The following is a 16,907-nucleotide window of genomic DNA, read 5'->3' as shown; positions in this document are numbered from 1 at the left end:
GGACTTAAAAGATGAGAGCTTTTATACTTGATGTACTCGTGGTCCTGTTCTGCCACCTAGTGGCTAGGATCGAAATGGAAAAACAAATACATGAAATTGGCTCAAGTTGAATTTGTCATGAGATGAAAAAAGACTAACTGATTCTGCAATAATGAAGTAAAATGGTCATGGTATTATGCCTCTGTTCACTAATCTTTGATCTGTATTTCTTAGAAGTTATGCTGTTTGAACAATTCATTATGGAAACTAGGCACCTGTGTCTGCTGATCAACTGTATCCAATAGTTCTTGAAATTTGTTCCAAAAGGCCAAATGGCTGCTTTTGTAGAACTGGGATAGCCATGTACCTTCTATCATCCCCCCTCACAACACAGTCCAGACCCCTGCAACTAATGCTTTGCAAATTTTCTTAAACGCTTGCCCCCTCACCCTAAATCTCCCCCCCCCCTTTAGTGTTTGACATTTCTGCTTTGGGAGAAAGACTCCTATTTAGCCCACCTATGCATCCATTTTATGTATTTTTCTGTTGTTGCCTGTGATATAGCATCTCCCAGGGTGAGATCTGATGGGTAGCAATCTTTCTAAGATGCAGGAGATTCTGCAGCTGCTGGAAATCCAGAGCAATGCACACAAAATGCTGAAGAACTCAGCAGCTCAGGCAGTATCTATGAAAATGAATAAACAAACAGTCGACATTTCGGGCCAAGACCCAGGAGTCCTGATGTAGGGTCTCAACCTGGAAGCCTTTGTTCCTAAAACATCTGCTCCAGTTCCCTCCATGGCTTCCTCCCCCATCCTCAGCTGTTGCTGTAATCTCTTAAACCTGTGGTCTCCTTGGTTCTGCATCAATGACTATTGCTTTATTGAAACAGAGATCCAAATGCTGTGGCAACACGAGTGAATCTGCAGATGCTGGAAATAAATAAAAACACAAAATGCTGGCAGAACTCAGCAGACCAGAGAGCATCTATGGGAGGAGGTAGTGACGACGTTTCAGGCCGAAACCCTTCATCAGGAGACCAGGGGTAGATAAGAGGAGGTGTCAGCAAGTTGTTGTCGTGCCTCTGCTATGTACAGGTCAACCTCCTGACTCCTGATGAAGGGTTTCGGCCCAAAATGTCGTCACTACCTCCTCCCATAGATGCTCTCTGGTCTGCTGAGTTCTGCCAGCATTTTGTGTTTTTATCCAAATTCTGTGCTTGTATTTGTGTTCCCTTAACTCCTGCCTCAGTTTTTTTCCTCTCTAGCTCAATGACAAATTTACTTTTTTGGTAATTCTTGGGATGCTTTCCTGCTAAAGGTGCGACATGTTTTAGATTAGTTACTTGGATGGCTTTGATTTATTTTCCTGAGGGCTTTGATACTGGGGTCTTCCTCATTTTAAGATGTTAAGCATCATAAATGATATTGGTCTGTGTACGTGGGGAATAGCACTTGCACTTGGGATGTGATTATTCCATTTTATCCACCTAGCACAGGAATGGGGTTTGAATAATACACCTGCTCAATACACGTCCACTAATGGACTGCTTCATCCCACCCAACCGATATATCCTTTCTATTCCCTGCTCTTGAACTTGTTTAGTTTTCCATTATAGACATCAATGCAAGTTATTTCAATGCACATACAATGCTGGAGGTATCCCCTTGCAGCTGCTTCCCCCCCCCCCACCTCCCTCACCTGGTGTCACCTGTCAGTTTGTACTCCTTTCCCCCCTCCCACCTTATTCTGGCTTTCTGCTCCCTTTCTCTCCAGTCCTGATGAAGGGTCTCAGCCTGAAATGGCAGCAATTTACTCCTTTCCATAGTTGCTGCCTGCCTTGCTGAGTTCCTCCAGCATTTTGTATGTGTTGTTTAAGGTCTCCAACATCTGCAGAATCTCTGTTTAACATTATTTCATTTACTCCATGTCACACAGCACAAGTGTGGTTCCTTCAGCTCAGAGCCGGCTCACCATCATAGGCCCAATTACATTAATCTTACCCTAAACGTATTTTATTCTCCTGTATAGTATTCCACTCTCCTGAGAGTCAACACTAAGGTCAATTTACAGTAGTCAAATTAACCTCTCATTCTGTCCATCCTTGGGATGTGTAAGGAAATCCACATAAAGAATATTATGTTTGTCCTTAATAAAGACAAACTTGGCGTGGGTTTAAAAAAACTTACACATCTTTATTTGGTACGCTCCAGTAGTGGTTTCAGCTCAATACGAGTGCATGCAACCAGCTCACCGACATCAATTCTAGGTGAACCGCCTGCAATGCAGACTGGGAACTGAAGTTCTTTATGTACAGACATAACACAGGATATGCAAACTCCAAGCTAACAGCACCAGAGGTCAGGATCACCTAGGACATGAGCTGTGAGATAGTTCCATGATTGCGTAACAGTTGGTGCATCACTTTACAGTGCCAATGATCATCAATCAGAGTTCAATTCCTGTTGCTGCCAGCAAGGAGTTTGTCCATTGTCCCAGTGACTACGTGGGTTAAACTGGGTGTTCCAGTTTCCTCCCACTTTCCAAAGACACAAGGTTAGAGTTAGTGAGTTGGCACGCTGCATTGGCGCCGGAAGTGTAGCGACACTTGCTCATTGCCCAGTACAATCTCAATGATGTGATTTGATGCAAATGACACATTTCACTGTATGTGACAAGCAAATCTTTCATCTTTGCTGCTGCCTCAATAAGACAATCACATTCTGTTTTGTGTTTAAAGCGTTGCTGTTTTTCCCATGCATTTCTCTAAAAATAACACAAATGTATTGTATTATTTATCGTCTTCTCTCCTTCCAATGTTTTAAAAAACCATTTGCTTTTTCACATAGGAATGAGGCTGAAAGGTCTGAAGAAAAAATTCACACAGTCCTGGATTTCCAGAAGGATTCTACTCTTTAAGATCCTCAAGACTCTGACTTGAACTGTTTACCTGAATTGCTGCGCCTGTGTGGCCTAGGCTGGCAGAATACAGAAGTAAGCACCAGCTGACTCCCTGGTCTTCAGCATTCACACTAAAGGCCAAAACATGTATGCATGGGGTTTTTAAGATGATATTAACTTTGTCAACTTGAAAATTGAATACAATTCTACAGTGCACTTTTTGCTATCACATTTTCATGACGGGTTGAAGTTCTTTTAAATGAAGACGGCCACAAATGCCAATGGGCCAGATTTTGATCTTTTCAAGTCAAATGTTTTCCAAAATTAATTTTGCACCAATAATATTCATAGATGACCAGATTTATTTTGATTCTTGCTTTGCTACTCTAAGACTGGTGACTCAAATGGCCAGATTTTTGCACAGAATTTCAAGGCTGCCAATCAATAAATCCCATTATTGGGAGTGAAGATTTGATTGATAACTTGATTGACCTGTCAGGTATGTCAATGATCACAACCCACTGAAGCCCTTCCTAGAACCAACTTTACTGTCGGAAATAAAAGCAGCTTTTACAAATCAAATGTACACTTGATATGAGAATTGGAGTTCAGAGATGCAGTCTTGCCTTGTTTTATACACCAAATGTTGGAATTGAAGCACTACATGATTAACTATACAAGAATTGATCTGATTCTGGAAGGGAAATATTTCAGGTCCTCAGGTAGTGAGATTCAGTATACCTCAAATTATCCAATACAAAGGGTTAATTTTTGTCCACGTGAGATTTAGTTCTGAGCTGTGGATTTGTTCCTAAACTAGACCGCACATACAACCGGGCTGGGTTTCACCCCTGGGGATAGAGCTGAATGCCAGTGTAGCAAGCAGCTGTCTGCAGTTAGATTGAAAATCTGGGAAATCCTATCCTTGGGGTGCAGTCCAGCCCTGTTTCGATGTCTTTATGCACACTTTTGTCATCTCTAAAATCTCCATTGTTGAAACTTGTTGGGTATTTCAATGTGTTCTGCTTTCAGGATAAAATAATTTTATTTAAATGTCACTTTAATTTGTAAAAGCTTTTATTTAAAATGAAAGCCATTTTTTGTTGAATTTATTAAATTGCACAGGAAGGGATGTTGAAAATGCAGTGTCTAGGCTCAGTGTCTTGTGCTTACTTCCCTTTACCAGCCAGCTGTCTGGTCTATATTGGGAGCTGATCTCTGCCAGTGCAATGGGAGGGGAGGGCATTGGACTGCAATGAAATGCAGTGCCCTTTGATCAGAGCTGAAAAGGACATGTCACAATTTCTAGTGAATCCAGGTTAAAAAGCAAGAGCAAGAACATAGAGCAAGTTCAAGATTTGGCTATGTAAATATCCCTTCTCTGTAAATATCCTGATGGTGTTTACCAGCTGAGTTTGCACGTGCTTAACAGCCGGTTGTAGAAGTGCATTCCGGTGTCAGTGAGATGACCCAGGGGTCCCTTAAGTTGCGTAAAAAGTTTATTCTGCATACTGTATTTGCATTAGGCAAAGCACTTGGAATGTTGATTCTTTGTAAATAGTGCCACAAAGTGATTACAAATGGAAGGCACATCTCCAACTCAGTTTTTGTGCTAGAACATCCTTTACTGTCACCAACCTTCAGGCTCACATGGTCCACCTGGATTTTAATCCTTTGCTGGTGATGAATGACTTTTGTTTTGACCTTGAAAGCTTGTGACAACTTTGTATCAATATGTCATTTTAGATTACTTTTAAATAAATCAATCTTTTTAAGATCTCAGTTTACAATTCTTTTGTAAATGGGAGTTTCCCCCCCCCCCCCACTCCACCCACAGTATGAACAAACTTCTGTGTCTGGGGTCAAGGGGAGGAATTCAGTGGAATGGTTTCAAATTGGTTGGGCGCAGAAAGAAATGACCCAGAATGCTCTTCCTGAAAGCTTACAACATTCCTCAACATTGTCATTAAGAAGAAGTGACCGAATGAATGGAGGTTAAAATTAGCTTTTTTGTCACGTACATTAAAAAATAGAGACATTATATGCATTAAATCAAAGCAGTGAGGATTGTGCTGGGCAGCCCTTGAGGGTCACCACGCTGCTGGTGCCAACTCTGCAGGCCCACAACTTGCCAACTAACCAGACTCTGAGATGTGGGAGGAAATCAGAGTACTGGAGCAACCCACGCTTTAACAGGGAGAATGTACAAGCTCTTTACAACCACAGGAATCAAACCCCAATGTTAAAGCTGATGCTATAAAGTGCTGCATTAATTGCTATGCTACTTTGCTGTCCTGCTTTGGTGGTAATGTTCCTGACTTAATTCAGTTTGTGTTCCTTCGTCAAAGGTTGTGCTCATATGGCTTCTACAATGTTGAATACAAAATAGTAAGACTGACCCCTCCTGGTGAGGTAGGGAGTGGAATGCAGTGGATATTTTTAAACTATCATCTGAGAAGCCTCCTCATGTTGACACAAAGAATCCCACAGCACTTCCCTCCAGTGTCTCACAGTTTAACTCTCAAGTGAAAATCATAGCTAGCAGGTGGAGGCCATTTGGCCCCTCATTACTCTGCCATTCAGCAAGATCATGGTGGTTCTTTTATCTTGATGTTCCTTATTCCTTTAAAATTCTGAAGCACTCTCCAGCTGATTATAGGCCACCTGTAGGTTAAGAATGGCTGACATTTGGCATCAAGTACATGGATTTGAGCATATGTAATATGATAAGTTCAAAAGTCTAACACAACACCTATGAGGAACATCTTGTATTCCAACTGGTATACCTCCAACCTCATGACATGAATGTTGCTTTCTCTAATTTCTGGTAATTTCTTCCAACTCCCCTTCACTTTTTTCCTTTCCATTCTATTACTCACTCTGGCTTCCTTCTTGCCCCTTCTCTTCTCACCTACCCATCCATAACCTCTTGTTCTCCTCCTCCCCTTCCCCTCTGGGCTGCTGTTCACTCCTGTCAGCTTCCTCCATCAGCCCTTTATCTATCGTCTCCTATCTTCACTTTATTCCTACCCACCCACTACCTCCTCACCTATCACCTGCCAGCTTGTACTCATTTCCTCTTCTCCCCTCCTCTTCCCCCCTTTTAAAATTCTGAAATCTTCTTTCCTTTCCAATATTGATGGCCTTAGCCCAAAATGACAACTATTTGCTTCTCTTCATAGATGCTGCCTGACCTGCCAAGTTCCTTCAGCGTTTTGTGTTGCTCTGGATTTCCAGCATCTGCAGAATCTCTTGTGTTTGTGAAAGTCTTACATGCGTTTGCTCTTACAAAGAGCAGAGCTAGTTTCTGCTCCCCCTCCTTTCGGTCTTCAATATTTGATGCCATTCACCACAACATTGGGCAATCATAGATGTTTGTGTATTTTCTGACTTGTAGGCAAAATAGTTTACTACCCGGACACTCGTATCTAAATTCAGCAATGCTTCCATCAGTGATTTGACTGAAGAGTGACTCAAGTACAAAAGGATAGGTTGAAGTGTTTTTATTTAATTTGTGACTGATTTTTGTTTTCCAGTATAAAATAGAGCTATAACTGGCATACAAAATTAAATACAATCTAGGATATTAATCCTTGTACTTTAGCAACACCTGCATAGTGTGTATTTGGCATCTAAATCAAAAAGGCAATGCATATTTTGTAAAGAGCTTGAGAATCAGTTATCTGCCTGCTACCGTTTACCATGAGACCATTCCTTCCTGCAGTGTGGCACATGCCAGAGAGCCGCATGCATGTCTACGAGGTATAGGTGCAGGGTGGGATATGTCAACGTGATGGTGTGCTGTGCTTTGAGCTGTACGGATATTGTGTTCAAGCGCAGTGAACTACGAGGCCTGCGTTAATCGTTTAAAAGCCAACATATTGATTTGTCATTTTTTAAAATTCACGTTGCAAAAGAGTTCTGACTATAATAAAATCAATCCCATCCTCTCCTGACTGGTGACATCAATCTTTCACCACCTGACCTACCCTCTAACAATTTGCTTAAGGGATGGTCTGCCAGCACTAATCTTGCCCATTTTGCGGACTGACAGCTCTAGAGGGAGGACAAAATGAAAACCAAATTCTTCTTATCATTATCTGTAGAATGTTGTCACCACCACCCTGTCTCACACCTGTATTACCATCTTATTTCACATTGGCTGCATTCAAGATGACATTGTTTTACTTGTGTGAAGTGTACTAGGGTGAGGAGTATTGCAATGTCACTGTTTCTCTTGCACCAAGTGGGCGCCCTATCTCAAGCCTCCTTCCCTAACTCCGGGGTAGCAATGCAGACAACACCCCACCCACCCTCAAATTAGAGTGATTAGCTATGATCCTCTCTTTGGGAAGGAAGGATGAGGTGAAAAGTTCCTGCAGCAAGATTGCAGGCTGCAGGTACTGCGAATTTTAAAAAAGATTCTTGGCTTTATTTTTAATGCCAGAGGTCTTTGGCAAATCATGACTCGAGGTCGATTGTGTGTGTCACAAAAGGAACTAGATTAAGTTAATCAGCATTTCACCACTCTAATGATCTCATAAAGGTCATATCATTTCCATTAACAATCTGGCTACCATTTGGGTGGCTGTTAAGCAATACCAGGAAGCATCTAATATTTACAACTGACCCATAATAGTGGCTGACAAATTCCTCACAATTACCAATGAGAAGAGCTCATCTCCAGTGGCATTTGGAGTTATTCACTGATTGGCTTTGTGGATGAGGATGAAAGGTTTGGTCAATGACTTGAACACTATTTTCTTTTTAATCCCAGTTTGCAACCTTCTGTACTCAGACCCAATTTGAGTCTTGTTCTTTTCAGATCCCAGCAGCACTGCGATCTTTGCCGCAGTGCTTTCTGCATGGAGATTTTTGTGCTGCCTTAGTCAATGACCAGGTTTCTGTCATTGAGTTGGAAACTGATATATTTCACTAAGGTTCAGTGAGTGTCATGCCCCCAGTTCTGGTTTATCCTGAGTCAGGCTTCTCAATTGGATCATGTTGACAGGCAAATGGGCTTCATCAGGGCATAGTGCCTGGTGGAGAGTCAAAGATTCATCAGCTGCTCTGATGTGCCCAAAGAGGGCAGGCATCTTGTGAACCAGAGCATGTTCAAATTGTAAATTCAAAACAGTAAGGTTGGGCTGCTGTTTGTACATACTGAGTTGCATTTGACTAAATTGTTTAGCCAGCTTATCAGGCAGTGCTATATACTTTAGATGCTTCCTGTTTACAATATTGCGAGGAATAATATAAATAATTATGAATGTACAGAAGTTTATATTCAGGTTAAACAGTTCCGTGCTGCATAAACAAAACTGAATCCCTGCAAAAGCGAAGAATGAGATTAGGACATGGATTGATTTCCAGCTGGTTGCAACACCTACATCGCCTTACACCCTCATCCTCATACCTCCACCCCACAACAAGGGCAATAGAGCACTAAAGACGATTGGTGGCTACACCAATGTGAAGTCAAAGGTAGTAAGTGGAAGATTAGGTAATGGAGAGGAAGGAGTTTTGAATGGAAGGCTGTTCTTTTCCAGCTTGTGTCTCACTCATGGAAGTTAAATAAGGTCCCTGCTGGAGGGTTGACTCTCTCGAAGTACTGGCAATGGGCAAGGTGAGTTGGGATGTGAAAAGAAGAGTGCACAGAAAGCAAAAAAGAGCAGAAAGGCCAGCAGGAAATGAAGAGAGATGTAGGAAGAGGAAGGTGAAGGGACAGATCTAAAGGTAGAGTGGAATAGAGAGAAAAGAGGAGAGAACAGTATGAGGGAAAAGTAGTGATGGGGAGAGGGAAGAATCAGGCACAGAGGGGGAGTTGGGGGAAGGGATGGCAGAGGAACACAAAGCGGTTGGAAGGGGAGGGAGTGACTGTAGATTTTCTTTCCTCTTGAGAAGGGCAATGAAGCAAAGAAGAAAAATTGCAGGAAGAAAACCTTTCTGGACTGTCGATGTGAAATTTGAACAATATGTTCACACAGTAAGCTCCAAGATGGCAGTGATAATCAAAACAGATGAAGTAGGATATATTTTTGAGGAACATATTTGGAATTTAGCTAATATTTATTACTGTGATCATACTGTCTCATGAATAGTGGGCAGTCCAATTATAATGTATTGAGAGATGCTTGTTGTTCAGGATGCTAACTACCCAAACAGTGTCTACTATCAGTACAGTTTTTGATAAGAACATGGTGGCTTTTGGTACTCAGTTTGTGACATTAATCTAGTAGACAGTAATCCTATAATACCCTGTCCCTTTCCTACCCCTTCTCCATTCAATCCTAAACTAAAAGGCAAATAAAATGTTCCAAATGCAAGGGGCATCACACTCTGGGAGAACGTGGTTTGTGGATTTGGTTTAAAGGATAGCTTGATGAAATGCTGTACGATGGTATGAATTGGTGTCATTACATCACCTGCATGTGTTGGAGGAGGAACTTGGACATTGCTGGTTCTTCAGAGTTTGTGCTTGTGACCTTGCCTTTTGACCTCTGCTGCACCATGAGTGAAGGTCTATACAATGGGAGACAATGTTCTAATGAAAGGCTATCACTAGGTTTCCCAGCTGGAGAGAGGGTTGTTCAGTTGGAGCTTAAGAAGGGAAATAAGAACTGGAACATGCCAGTAGCCAAGCTGGAATTCCTCCTGAATCTGTGTGTGACAGTTTCCAGGGAGTAGAATGGACATGGCCTTTTCTGCCAGATTAGCCAGGCTGAAGGAGACTGGGGAGAGGTATAGCTATGTCTTCCCAGTGACACTACCCATAACTGCCACAGAAGGTAATATGTGGTCAGTTATCCTTGCGTAAATAGTCACTATGCACTATTGGGTTCAAACTTGCAAAGTGCAGAGTGCAATGTTATGCAATTACTCTCACTCCTGGTGTGCTGGGCAGTATAGTGTGTACAATTTCCGGTCCAGTGATGGTGAAGGCTGCTACAACAGCTAACTGTGAGGCAGTTTGGAATCACATGTTATTCAGTAATTGTCCAAAGTGATCGCTGTGAGTAAGAACATGCATAAAGTTCAAGTCAGATGAGACACGCATTCAACCAGAGAGAGGTGACGAATCCCACAATGGATCTGAGTGTCTGAATGGTCAATGATTGATTGAATGTGAGATCTTTACTCACAAAATGCCAAAAAATGGTGGGACATGAATGGAGGGGGTAAAGTTCATGGATTGTTTTAACAGGAAGCAATCATTGAATGGGCTATTTTGTAAATTTTATTTCTAACTTCTAAGTTACCAATCACAATAATGAAAGTCACTTCCTGATTGTCAAAGCTCTTTGTTTTCTGGAGATGTAGAATTGGGAATAGAAAGGGTACTGCTCTTTGCAGACTTGAAACTTCTCTCCTGTGAGTAGATTATTTGAAGACTGGAAGGTGCCAATGTTGTAGTTGGGGAGGAAATCCTTCAGTTCTTGCTTGCTATACCGCTGAAACTAGCCTTCGTATACGAAGGGCTTGATTGCTCAACTTCCAGCCCATAGTGATATCACCATTTCCTAACATCTTGTCATAAAAATTCCCAGCACTTGACATCAAATAAAGAAAACTGAGACAAAACACACAGAATTTTGTAATCTTCCATGCTGTACTGCATTTGAAATTCATCATGAAGAAGCAGGGAGCTACTAATATTATATTCTGAGCCATTCTGAATAGCATCATTTTTTAAATAATATCATTGGACATGCAACTGGATGCAAAGTCTCCCAGTGTTTTAATCATCTAGCATATATTTAAGTTATTAATACACTTGCAATGGTAAAGGAGCAGTGAACCTCTCTTGCTGATCTGTGTGGTGGGTAATACACTCCTATCTGGTCCTGTACATCTTGGTGTAGGGCACGGATAATGCACACGTCATGTTCTCTTCACTGAGAAGCTGAATGCAAGAATTATTTCCATGAAGCATCTGTGGTTTTTAAAAAAAACAATAGTGTGCGGCTCCAGTGACAGTCACAACCAATGGGATGTCAAACAGTAGCTTTCTCTCTTCTCCTGTCTATTTGTGCCCTAAACATGGGACAAGGGTCAAACGGATGATCAGGCAGAAGGATAATGAGGAGGAGTATTTCCCAATATTTCTACAGTCACTATTTCCTGTTTGTTTCAACCATTTGTGGTATCATCTCTTGCTTAGTATCACTGGACATGCAGTCAGAGGGGATGCAAGTTTCCTTGCATTTTACATCAGTTTCACAACTATCTGTCCATCTTTTATGCTAATACTCCAGGCAAGCACCACCTACCCTACTTTTTCTCATTCTCATCTCCAATATGATTATCTAGCCTTGCTATAAATGCTTCAATACCACTATTTCAATAATTCCATGCATTAGCATGTTTCAACATTCTGTCCATGCTTAGAGATACATTCTATCAACTGCATTCCAAATGAAATGTATTTACCCCCCCCCCCCCCCCCATGGATGTTGCTGAATCTGAATTGATGGTTTATGAAAGTGGTTCAATGTTATGTTTAAGGAAGCTAATGCTACAGCCAGGGGAGAGGATCACTGATTGTCACAATCGCTGTGACCACCTCTGATAGCCAGTGAGTGTAATATTCAGAAGATCTTCAGTTAGGTTCTGTTTTCCACAAACTGTGCACTTGACCATACCTCTTCCCACCACAGCATTATCCGTCTAACCCTTCTTCTGATCCCAGGGCTAAAAGTCTATATCTGTGTCATGAATTAGTAACTAACTCTGGATAGGCTGACAACCATAGAGTTTGAGTTTTAATTGGTTTAGTAGCTAGGAAAACCTCTGAATAGCTGGATCATTAATTCAGTTGTCTTAAGTACATGCCCATGTGAGCTGAACTTTCAACTTTTGCATCATTATCTGCTCTTGATGTAACCACCCTGACATGAATAAACTAATTGTTTTACAATGTGATTTTTTAGGGTTGTTCAGGACTATGAATTTCATTGGTGGTTTGACCAGGAGATGACTCTCTCCAGTCAAAAGTCGGGAACACAAATTAGATTTCAATGATGACGACCTCCTGATTCACATAGGTTCATCTATACAGAAGTCCCTTTTGATAATATCCCACATTCTCCTAACAATTCAAAGATCAAAGATCTAAGTAGTTGCTGTAGTCTTCCTGTCATTTTTGACCCTTTTGTCAATCACTTTCCTTCTATGATACCAATTTGCAAATATTTATCCAATACTGAAGAGCATATCTTTCACCCAGCATTAGCAATGCTGATGTGTCAATGAATAAACTGACATGACATTGCTACAGCCAGATAGTCAGACGGTACAGCAGTGAATGTCCAATCCTGTAGCAATCTTTACTCTAACAACAACTACTTCTGGTTCAATGGAAGGATGCATTATAGATTTAATACAAACGTAATGAAAATGACCAGGGTGGTGGAAATGAGGGTTTTCTCCACATCAGCAATTCATCAATCAGACCAACATCTAGCACCAAAATAGTCAGATCAAGATGTCATGTTAAGCAGTTGTGTGGCAATTTTCCGCATTAGAAGACATTTTTCAGCTTTCCCAATATTTTATTGAATGCTCCTGGAGACAGTGAGAATACATGATTTTCCTGCCCCTTAGTTCCAATAAAACAAATTAATTTTGTGCATTCAAAGTAATTAATTGATTTTTTGGGGGGGAAAAGAAAGGATAAGATTGATAATATCAACTAAATGAGAAGAATGGGAATAAACCCAAAGGAGTATGAGTGTTTGATGGTTCTGGGCCTGTACTCGCTGGAGTTTAGAAGAATGAGCGGGATCTCATTGAAACATATCGAATAACGAAAGCCCTAGGAACAGTGGCTATGGAGAGAATGTTTCCTACAGTGGAGGAGTCTAGGATCAGAGGGCACAGCCTCAGAATAGAGGAATTTCCATTTAGAACAGAAATGAGGAGTAGTTTCTTTAGCCAGAGGGTGGTGAATCTGTGGAATTCATTGCCACAGATGGCTGTGGAGACCAAGTCATTGGGTATATTATTTAAAGCAGAGGTTGATAGGTTCTTGATTAATAAGGGTATCAAACATTATGGGGAGAATGGGATTGAGGGGGTTAATAAATCAGCCATGATTGAATGGTGGAGCAGACTCAATGGGCCAAATAGCTTATTCTGCTCCTACATCTTATGGTCTTAAGTGGATGGATCCAAGACATAATCAAAGAGGTTTATGGAATGAAGGACTTTATCTCAATGGGAATGGAGTCCGAAGAGAGGACAGCTTTGCACCCAATACATAATATTCGACAAATGTCCTTGTAGTTGGTCTTGGAACTGGGTGAAGTGCACTTCCACCAAAATTATACTGGCCATAAAGAATTCAGTAATGAGATAATCTTGCATTAATATGACTTTATCTTGGAAGGCTGATGGCAGATGTAACCAATGTCTTTAAAGTGACAAAGGGGGTTCATATGGCACAATCAAGTGTAGTACTTGAACTGTGTGATTGGCAGCCCAAGTTTTGGACCATTGATTCAGAGTTCAAATCCCATGGGTCAGCTAGGGAACTTAAATTCAGGGTCCCTATGCATTGTTGCAAAAATATAACTAACTCACTAATGTTCTTCAGGGAAGGAAAGCCACCATTCTTGACTGATCTGGACTAGAGATGATTCCAGATCCATTAATGTGATTGACTCTTAATTGCCTCCTTAGTTCAGAGCCAATTCATAATGGACTTTGCCAGAGATATCCCACAACAAATAAATAAAGCTATTTCATTAGGAGTGCAAAAGTCAGAGCAATATTACAACTGGAACTAGCCATTAAGAAATAAAATCAGGATGTACTTTTTTTTTATTTCAAGGGTTATAGCAATGTGGAACCCTGCCTCCACTGAAAGGCTCTAATGCTTTACATTAGGGAAGGATATTAGATCATATGAAGAAAAGAAAGGATATTATTGAGGTACAGACCAGCTGCAAGAAATGAGCAATTTTACAGAAAGTTAGGGTTAAAATAGCATAGTCATAGAAACAGTAATGCAGAATTCTGGCTTGATGACATGGTGCTGCACATTGAAGCACCACCATTGCAACAATTGAAATTTAGTTCTATTATTAAAAATGGACCTAGAATGAAACATTTCTAATGGTAAGAATGATCACAAAATTACTGATTTGTTAAATAACCCATCAAAATCATCAATGGTGAGGAGAAGATGATCAAGAGAAATAGTTTTTTTTTGATGGGCAGTCAAAACAGATTTAATCACTTAAAATGGCAAAAGAAGAGACATCAGAACAATTTTTTTCACATGGCAAATTGGAATTTGGTGCTTGAGAGAGTGATGAAGGTAGATTCAATTGTTGCTTTCAAAAGGTAATGCAATTTTCCTTCAGGTTATGGGGGATAGGAGTGAGTGATTGCATGAAATGAGGTGGGCCCCTTGGGCCAAATGCCTTTGTCCCATGATATAACTGTTCCATGGTCTTAAAGTTTACTAACTTTTTTTTTCATTCTTATCCAGTCTTGCTTATGTCTGACTCTGGATAATATTTTTGAATTATAATTGTCCACTGAAATTATCTTGTCAAGTAGTTAATTCAAGGGCGATTGGTGTTGGGCAATACATTCTGATCTAGTGAGTGAAGGAATCCTGTCTATGAACATTTAAAAATAATTGAAGAGCTCAGCATTTTATAAAGATCATAATGTGGTTGTGATGTGCTATTGTGTCAGTTTGTTGGATGAAGTCCCAAATGACATTGTCAATACATGCAGCTGCCACAATGTTATCAGGCAAAATCTGAAAGGTTGTTGCCTCCAGATGCATGTAATTACCACAATGAGTTATGTACCCGATTTCCCCAATGTAGAGCCGTGCAGCAGACTGGGAGTCGATCCTCCCAAGCCAGACTTACTTGTGCTGCCTGCAAATGATTACTCAGCCTACCAGCGATGCTTCTCAATGGGAATTACTGATCTCCTGGGCTGATCAATTCAACTACTTGATATACATGAATTCCAGTTAAATTACAGAAGGAATGGGAAGTTATATCTGTATCATAATGACAACTCCCAATTCCCTAGAAACCAATTTGGATAATAATCTAGCTTCAGAAGCCCCTGGTACCTCATAAAAGGCATTTGTTCATACTCTTTCCAACAGTGTGCATTTTGAACTGGCAATAGATTAGATTAGAGATCCATCTCAGAGTACTTACAACAGCCTCAAGATATCCAGTCCAATTACAGGTGAGTCAGGAGCCCATGATAACTTGTTGACAGTGCTTAGCTCCTAACTGACGGCTGTGCAAGTAATTATTAACACCTATCATACTTGGAGGACACTAAGCCAAAGAGGAAAGAAATTAAAATGACTAACATATCAAGTAAAAGGCCACATGTGATACAAGACTGGTGCTGTACAGCTGGTGTCAATCCCTGTACGAATAGCATATACATGCTGCAAGGCAGATGAGTTGCATGCCCTAATATCTGAGAGTTTGAGATGACAGTACTGAGGATTGAGAAGGAGAGGAGTTCAGTATGAGTCAGGAACAAACGTATCCCCAACTCTGTGGTATCTCATGCTGATGGCTCCATATATCTCCAACGTAAATTGTGTATGCTCCTCCCCTCCCTCCATCTTGTTGCAAGTGTGGTAGGGTTACCTTATAATGTGTGTACTTGCTAGTGTATTAATAGGCACATCCCATGTCTTTAAGCACTGATGTTAAATTTGGTGCAATCTTCACGCCTTTGATGGGCTTTTGAGGTCAGCTTTGGAACCGTAATGTCCATGTTCAGTGTTGGCGCAGGAGTTTACCAGGCACTCCTTCCTAGAGAGACCACAGCAAGCAGCATGAATAGAACCACCTACTCACTGACTTCGTCCAGTTAACACTTTACTTGTGGGGATACAAACAAGCAATTGCTTCACCAATCAGTTCAAAGCTATCAGCCCCAAACTTCCTCAGAGCCAACATCCACCAGCAGTGCTGCTGTGACTTCAGAGCAAGTACATTTCCATCTCCTTGATGGGGAGGTCACAACAGTACAGTAAAAGCTGATCCTGGGAATTCCAGTTCCAATTTAACTAGTCGGCATTTGTGGTGCTTATATCCTGGCTATTGTGGCTTTAAGATATCCTAAAGTGTTTACCACTACTTTTGAAATGTAGTTGCTATTCTAAGATGGGAAATACAACTGGGTCCTACAAGCAAAGTTTCCATTGACAGAATAACTACTCAGTGACATGGTTTGAGGAAGACGTTTTGGCATTGGAAAAGATCCAGAGGGGATTCAGGAGAATGATTCTGGGAATGGAAGGGTTAGCATATGAGGAGAGTTTGGTGGCTTCGGGTTTGTATTCACTGGAGTTTATAAGGATGAGGGGGATCGCATTGAAACCTATTGAATATTGAAAGGCCTAGAGAGAATGGAATTGGAGAGGATGTTTTCTATATTGGGGGGGGGGGGGATTAGGAACAGAAGACACAGCCTCAGAATAGAGAGAAATCCATTTAGAACAGAGCTGAGGAGGAATTTCCTTAGCCAGAGGGTGTTGAATCTATAGAATTCATTGCCACAGGCATCTGTGGAGGCCCTGTCATTGGGTATATTTAAAGCAGAGGTTGATAGGTTCCTGAGTAGTCGGGGTGTCAAAGGTTATGGGGGGGGGGGGAGAAGGCAAAAGAATGAGGTTGAGAGAGATAATAAATCAACCATAAAGGAATAGTGGAGCAGACTTGATGGGCTGAATGGCCTAATTCTGCTCCTATGTCTTATGGTCTAATACTAGCCAGGACCCCAAAGAAGAAATCCCTGGTTTTCTTTGGTTAATACAAGGATCTTTAACATCCAAGTGAGTCCTTAGTTTAAAGTCTCACCAGTAAGGGTCAGTTCCGGCAGAGAAATATTCCCTTAGTAAATCTATGGGAATGCTAGGCTGTATTATGTGCTCAATTCTCTTGAGCGAGGCTTGAATTCATAATCCTCTGACTTAGAGATGAGCGTATTAAGGCAATTGTTAACTGAGGACAAACAATTTAAAAAAA

At 41.0% G+C, this 16,907-nt stretch overlaps 2 protein-coding genes across 10 annotated transcripts in view; one reads left to right on the top strand and one right to left on the bottom strand.

Moving 5' to 3' along the window:
* Positions 1-4,657, top strand: part of LOC132385113 (transmembrane protease serine 4-like) — a 49,127-nt gene extending 44,470 nt beyond the window's left edge. For all 8 annotated transcript variants that reach the window (XM_059956872.1, XM_059956874.1, XM_059956876.1 and 5 more), the window contains one exon: positions 2,829-4,657. In XM_059956872.1, the coding sequence (XP_059812855.1) occupies positions 2,829-2,834 (6 nt within the window). In that variant the 3' untranslated portion in view covers positions 2,835-4,657. The remainder of the gene's footprint in view (positions 1-2,828) is intronic.
* Positions 4,658-6,368: 1,711 nt separating this feature from the next.
* Positions 6,369-16,907, bottom strand: part of scn4ba (sodium channel, voltage-gated, type IV, beta a) — a 42,508-nt gene continuing 31,969 nt past the window's right edge. For both annotated transcript variants that reach the window (XM_059956882.1, XM_059956880.1), the window contains one exon: positions 6,369-15,689. In XM_059956882.1, coding sequence (XP_059812865.1) covers positions 15,602-15,689 — 88 coding nt within the window. In that variant the 3' untranslated portion in view covers positions 6,369-15,601. The remainder of the gene's footprint in view (positions 15,690-16,907) is intronic.

This window comes from Hypanus sabinus, chromosome X2 (assembly GCF_030144855.1).
Source record: "Hypanus sabinus isolate sHypSab1 chromosome X2, sHypSab1.hap1, whole genome shotgun sequence".
In the NCBI taxonomy this organism is placed as follows: Eukaryota; Metazoa; Chordata; class Chondrichthyes; order Myliobatiformes; family Dasyatidae; genus Hypanus; species Hypanus sabinus.
Note: the sequence above shows the minus strand (reverse complement) of the source record. Positions and strands in the feature narration are given on the sequence as shown.